The sequence below is a fragment of the Hevea brasiliensis genome, chromosome 3 (genome assembly GCF_030052815.1).
Source record: "Hevea brasiliensis isolate MT/VB/25A 57/8 chromosome 3, ASM3005281v1, whole genome shotgun sequence".
NCBI classification, from domain to species: domain Eukaryota; kingdom Viridiplantae; phylum Streptophyta; class Magnoliopsida; order Malpighiales; family Euphorbiaceae; genus Hevea; species Hevea brasiliensis.
The window spans coordinates 10587279-10594539 of NC_079495.1; the positions used below are offsets into that span (position 1 = coordinate 10587279).

The 7261-nt window shown below is 30.8% G+C and overlaps 1 protein-coding gene and 1 non-coding gene across 2 annotated transcripts; both read left to right on the forward strand.

Annotated features, from left to right (window-relative positions):
• Positions 1–298: 298 nt before the first annotated feature.
• Positions 299–4619, forward strand: LOC131169001 (putative disease resistance protein RGA1). Its single transcript, XM_058143246.1, has 2 exons — positions 299–607; positions 2730–4619. Exons 1-2 carry the CDS (start codon positions 299–301, stop codon positions 4617–4619), a joined length of 2199 nt encoding a protein of 732 aa, XP_057999229.1.
• LOC110636913 (uncharacterized) lies at positions 4600–5573 on the forward strand. Its single transcript, XR_009147561.1, has 4 exons — positions 4600–4707; positions 4915–4933; positions 5070–5424; positions 5524–5573. It is a non-coding gene; the product is annotated as an uncharacterized LOC110636913 (transcript).
• The last annotated feature ends 1688 nt before the right edge of the window (positions 5574–7261 follow it).

Sequence of the window (7261 nt, forward strand, 5' to 3'; positions counted from 1 at the left end):
CAAAAATACACTAATGATCATATTGCTTGTAACTTTTGCCTACAGCAAGAATGAGTGCAAATAAAGGAGAATATAGAATTAAATGTTGCACCATTTTACACTCCAAAGATTATTCATTGTTTATTAGAACAAAGAAAGAATAGAATTGATACTTTAATTTACTACATGGAAAACAGGATGCTTGCCAAATGAGTTCTCTTTCTATAAAATGGGATATTGATTCAGATTTTATCATATACTTCATACTCAAATAGAAATCAAAATCAAAAAAGAAAAAAAAAAATCTCAACTCCACAAAATGGCGTTAGAGTCATTTGCTTTTAATGTTGCTGAGAAAGTCTTAGAAAAGGTAACATCTTACGCCTACCAAGAGATATGTTTTGCATGGGGTTTGCAAGGAGAACTAAAAAAGCTCGAGGATATCTTGTTAACTGTGAAAGCTGTGCTATTGGATGCTGAGGAGAAGCAGGCGAGTGACCATCAACTACGAGTGTGGCTGGCTAAGCTTGAAGATACTCTTTATGATGCTGAGGATGTGCTTGATGAATTTGAATGTGAAAATCAAAGAAGACGAGCGCTTCAATTATATGGAACCACCATTAAAAAGGTGCGAAGAAAATTTCATTTCATTTTCAAATTTAAAAACTATAAAATACGTGCATTTGATTTGAATTTCATGCCACATTAGAATCAAAGTATGCGACTCTTTTATTTTTTTATCAAATTTAACCGTAAAGTAGTGCATTTTTGAATGAAAAGACTAACCTATTAATAGAATCAAATGTTAAATGTTATGAATTAATTTAATTTAATTATAAAAAAATTATTAGTGATTATGTTCTAATCTCATGAGGTTATAAATAAATATTTTATCAATAAAGAGTAAATCATATTTCCTATGTTATAATTATTTTGATTTTATATATACATAATCTTATTCTCATTTTGTTAAATTATATGCATATAAGTTTTAAAAAATGATGAGCCATGCATGTGGCTATATTTTTGAAATTACATTTCAATTTTATACGCTTACTATGTGAGCGAATTGTTTAAGGCTTCAATGGTTCATTTCAATTTATAAATTTAGTTTCAATTCAATCAATGAATCGAAAATTTGAAATTTAAAACTATCTATAATCTATAATTAATATTAATTATTATATTTAAAAATATAAATAAAGGGACAAACTTATAAATAAATAAAAATCTCTTAATTTCTTATATTAATTTTTGCAATGGAAACTAAAATACACATATTATCAAGATAATTTATTAGAAATATTTTCTTCTCCTTTCTTTAATTTCTTTTTCTATAAACACTATTTTACAATAATAAATATTTTGACTGAGATTTTTATTGATACATTTTAGTATTATTTCTTGAGATTTTTTATAAAGATTTTTTTTGTTTTTTGAAAACACTATGTACTTTAAAATAATAAATAATTTTGATTGGTATTTATTATTTTTTTCTACATAAATAATTATAATAATATTATTATTATTATCATCAAAATATAGTATTATTGAAATTAATATTTATTTACTTTTTTATAATATTTATTTAAAGTTAGTAATGTGTTGAGTGTGTAAAAAAGAATTTAAACATTAGATTATATACATTAAAATTTTATAAATATTTTATGTTTGTTATTTGTGTTTTTAATAAAAAGCAACAAAATTTCCAATAAATTAGAAAAAAATTATTTATAATTTGAAACATTTATTTTTGAACTTTTACTGAGAATTTAAAAGTTTTTGAAAAACTTGTGAGGGCTTCATATTTATATAATAAATTACATACATAATTCATGAAAAATATACTATGTTGTAAATTCAATCACTCATATTTATTCTATTTTAATGATATAATATGATATTAATACTTACTTATATTAATAGCTTATTTTGATTTTTGTATAAAATAGGATGAAAAACTATAAACATTAGGAATAGTTTTTTATATTTCAAGAAAAAATTTTACTTTGACTTCTCAAATAAAAAATAAATAAAGAACATTAATTTCTATACACATTATATCATAAAATGCATTATAAATATATCATAAAAGGTGATTATTAAAAGAAATGAAGAAATAAAAATTTTAAAATTTCTAAAATGTATTTTAAAGATTGAAGCTTATATTTTTTAAAATTATTATTCGTTTAATTATTTTTTGATTTAAAATTATTAGTTTTTTTAATGAAATTTTAATACGATAAAAAGTTCAGGTGTAATTAAATTTTAATGCTTTTTTGAAAAAATTATATCATAAAGTCAAATAAATGAAAATAATTATATTTTAAAGAAATAATCACTAATTAAAAATAATAAAGAAACATGTGCTATAAAAATTTATCTTTTTTTTTTTTTTTTGGCTTGCATTTGAGGTTAGTAATATACTCTATCCACATTCTCAAAGTACTTTTTGGCATAGGTGAATCTAGTTATAAGAAAAAAGAACTCTCATTCCTATCAATTGGACTAATCTTGTGGGATACAAACTTATACCATTTATATCCAAAAGTAGGACAAAATTTCTTCTCCAAATCACTTTCTTTTTTTTTTTTTTTTTTGATTTCAACATTTTAAGTTTGAATATGAAAAACCAAAACCTTGAATAGAATTTCTTATATATTAATTAATTACCTTTAGTCAATTAGCCATCAAGCAAAGCACGCTTTGGTGTTTGATGATTTAGTTACTTTGATGCATCTAGATGTAAGCATATGAAATCAATACTCCCCATTTTTGGATTTCAGGTGGGTCACTTTTTTTCATCTTCTAATCCAATTGCATTTCGTTTTAAAATGAGTGCTAAAATAAAGCAAATAAGAGAGAGATTGGATGAGATTGCAAGTCAAAAGTCTAAATTTCATCTTGTACAACAATATGAAAGCAGGAATATTATGCCTAAGGAAAGAGTAATGACCCACTCCTTTGTAAAAGAGTCTGATGTTATAGGAAGAGATAAGGATAAAGAAAATATCATTAGACTCTTACAAGACTCCAGTGATGGTGGACAGATCTCTATTATTCCTATTGTCGGAATCGGAGGTTTGGGGAAGACTGCACTCGCTAAATTAGCTTATAATGATGAAAGAGTGAATAATCATTTTCAACTTAAGATGTGGGTTTGTGTATCAGAAAACTTTGACATAAGAAATTTGACAGAGAAAATTATTAAATCTACAGAAGATGGAATGAAATATGGTGTGGAAAAGTTGAGTAAAATGGAAATGGAGCAATTACGAAGATTTTTGCAAGAAATCATTCGTGATAAGAAATATTTGCTCATTTTAGATGATGTATGGAATGAAGACCTCATGAAATGGAATGAATTGAAAGAGCTTTTGTGTACGGGTGCTAATGGAAGCAAGATCTTGGTAACTACGCGTAGTAATAAAGTAGCCTCCATTATGGGCACCACTCCAACATATGAGTTGAAGGGTCTTTCTAATGATGAGTGCATGGATTTGTTTACTAGATGGTCATTTAAAGAAGGGCAAGCCAACCAACATCAGAACTTGTTAAAAATTGGTGAAGAAATTGTCGAAAAATGCAAAGGGGTTCCATTAGCAGTGAAGACACTAGCATCACTTCTTTTTATGAAAACAGATGAAAGTCATTGGAAATCTATAAGAGATAGCGAGTTATGGAAAATTGAGCAAAAGGAAAATGAAATTTTACCTGCTTTAAAATTAAGTTATGAACAATTGCCTGCTTATTTAAAAAAGTGCTTTGTTTATTGCTCTTTTTTCCCAAAGGACTATGAATTCCTTGGGGTTGTATTAATTTATTTTTGGATGGCACATGGACTTCTCCAATCAACAAATGAAAATGAAGTTCTAGAAGATATTGGATTGCGCTATTTTCAAGAGTTGGGATCTAGAAATTTTTTGCAAGATTTTGGGGATTTCTTTTTTGACTTTAATTGTAAAATGCACGATCTATTACATGATCTTGCATTATCATTGGCACAAAATGAATTTTCAGCAATAACCTCAACCACCACACACATCTCAAAGAGTGTCCGACATTTGTTGTTTTCCAGCCCTGCTTCATTTTCCCAAAGTCCTTCCACCCTCTTACAAGGTTTAGACCATGTGCGAACTGCTTTATTCTGGGAAAATAGCCTTAATAGCCACTCAGCCTTGGATTTATGTTTGTCAAGATTTCAATATCTGCGAATGTTGGTATTGGAAGATTCCAAATTAGAGATATCGTCAAAAAGGATTGGGTCTTTGAAGCATTTGAGGTTTTTGTTTCTACCTGAAAAATATGTAAATAAAAAGGTCTCCGATTCTATTTGCAAGTTACAGAATTTACAATTTTTATCACTTTGTACTGAGGAGTTCGGCAGTGATCTAAGGTACTTGATCAACCTTAGATTTCTATTTTTTTCCACAAAGCAGAAGTGTTTGGCAAAGAATGGACTAGGCTGCTTGACTTCTCTTAGAAGTTTGTGGATTTATGAATGTGAAAATTTAGAATACTTGTGTGAAGATATGCAAGGCCTCAAACATCTTCGAACACTATCTATTCGCTTTTGCAAAAGCCTAATCTCTTTGCCTCAAAATTTGAAATACCTCACTGCATTAGAGCGGAAGATGTGAACGTGGAAAAGGTGAAGATTGGTCCAAGATTGCTCATATCCCTAACATTATTCTTGACGGTTCTGAGATCAGTTCAACAGGCAATTAGGTACATATAAATATCCTTTCCCTTTATCTAAAATTGTTGTTAATGATAGTCTATGCTTAAACTGAAATTTTCCTCTTTTTTTCTTTTTATTTATAGGCATTTGCAAGTTCAGTAATTCAAAATTTTAGATTAAAATCAAGGATTTTTCTTGTTTTTGCATCTAATTCGAGGAAATGATGATAATTTGATTTACATTTGGGATTGCAGGTCCGTGGGAGTTTGTGAGGTACTGTCTAATTCAACTTTTGTTATACCTATGTTGAACGAAATTATTATATTCAATAACAATATCTAGTTTTGACAATAAATATTTAAATGCCTGTTGTGCATGAAATCATTTGGTTTTTCAACTTTTGTGGCAGATATCATGGGATCTCAGCTGAAAATGCCAACTGCTGAATGAAACAATATTTGTATTTGATGTAGTAAATGGCCAACAATATTTGTGTTTTAATGATTGTGAAACTTCTTATTTTATTATTTGTATCTCTAAACTCTTGTCACTTTTATTTTTATATTGTAAATAGTTCCATGTCTGAGGTTAGACACTTTGTCCCTTTATTATTGGATACCCTTTTATCTTATTTTTACTTGTGAAAGGCTTTAGCTTGGTTTTCACTACAAGTAAGGCGTACAGTTGAGGCTTCATATGTCAACTATTATGGGTGTTGCCCTACAAGATTTTCCATAGCTTCTTCAAGGATCTGCCACTTTATGGTATGCTACGTGGGTGCTAATGAACTAGAACAAATCCAGAAGTAGAAATTTTCATTTATTTTAGATTTTTTCATTTTCATTTATCAATTGCTTTGGCAGTTTTGCAGAGTTACTAATGAACTAATCTTGGATAATTACATCTGACATGCTGATACAAGAAAAACAGCAACAATAGTAAAACGCAGCGTAGGGATTAAGTGGTGGGCAAAAGAAATAACAGAACAGTTGAGATTGTTAAGTCGATTTGTTGTATCTGGACACGTGGCAAGTATAGCGAAGATCCGCGGATGATCAGCGAGCCTCATGGAAGAATCGAGAATTAGTTAGATAAATAAGATGTAATTGGTGAGATGTACTCATTCGATTCTAATGAAAAGTGTGATTCTTCTTCTTTTCTCTGCTCTTAATCTCGATCTCTTTCTTGATAAAATTCTTCTATCGGTGGTATCGAGCTCATCGTTCCTTGGCTATGGCGGAGGAACCCGTTCGGGAATTAGAGAGAAGAGTGATGGCTTTAATGCAAGAGTTTGAAGCAAGGCAGAAAATTTAAGAAAAGAGGTGAGCAACGCAATCAAAAGGCAATGGATGATATTAAGGCCTTGCTGGCTGGTCTTAGTTTGCAGAATATGGAGTTGGCAAGTGGAAAAGGATCAGATGGAAGCGCTAGCAGTCAAAATGTGTCTAGCCATAAGATTAGACAATCTTGGGGAAATTCTACTAAATTGGAGTTTCCTCGGTTCAGTGGCGAAGGACTGGAGGGATGGCTACTAAGGGTGGATTATTTCTTTGAGGTTGCAAATGTTGCCGCAGATGATAGGGTTAAGATGGCTGCTCTGCATTTAGAAGGTAAAGCCCTTCAATGGCATCAAGGGTTCATTAAGGTGAGAGGATCTATAGCTTACCTTGATTGGAGTGCCTATGTGGGAGCTATAACTGCCAGATTTGGTAGTAATGCATTTGAGGATCCATTAGCAGATTTGAGGAACCTTAAACAGGTTAGTTCTCTACAAGATTATCTTGATGCTTTTGATGAGATATATCCTAAAGCTGGCATCCGGGAAGACCAAGCGTTGAGTTTTTTTCTTTCGGGCCTGGTAGATGAACTACAAATGCCAGTAAGAATGTTTAAACCTTCTACTTTGGCTGAGGCCTATTCATTAGCAAGATTGCAAGAGATCACAGTAGCTGCCATTCAAAATAAACCTAAACCTTCAGTTAAACCTGCCAGCTACAATTACCTACCTCTTTCTCGTATTACCACCCAAATCCAAACCCATAAACCCACAATAACAACAACTTCTAGTTCTAGAGAACAATCAGGACTGTTACCACTACCTTCCTTACCTAAACCACCTGCTGTACCTGCCAAAAACTCAAAAATTACTGATAAAGACATGGATGAAAGAAGGGCAAAGGGGTTGTGCTTTTGGTGTGAGGAAAAATATACACCTGCTCATAAATGTAAGAAAAAACAAGCATATGTGATGCAATTAATTACAGAAGAGAATGAAGAAGTTTAGGAAAATTAGGAAAAGGGAGTTGAGGGTGAAATGGCATCAGATATGCAATTATCTCTCAATGCCATGTGGGGAACACAGGGAACTCAGATTATGAGAATAAAAGGGGAGTGTGGGAAAAGAATGTTGCATGTTCTAGTGGATACAGGAAGTACTCATAACTTTTTGAGTACGAAAATGGCTTCTAAGCTTAAGTGTGAATTGCAAAAAGCTGCTGGAATATCAGTTGAAGTAGCTAATGGGCAACAACTTCAATGTGAGGGCTTCTGTAAGAATTTTACATGGAGCATGCAGGGTTTAGAATTTCATGCAGAAGTATA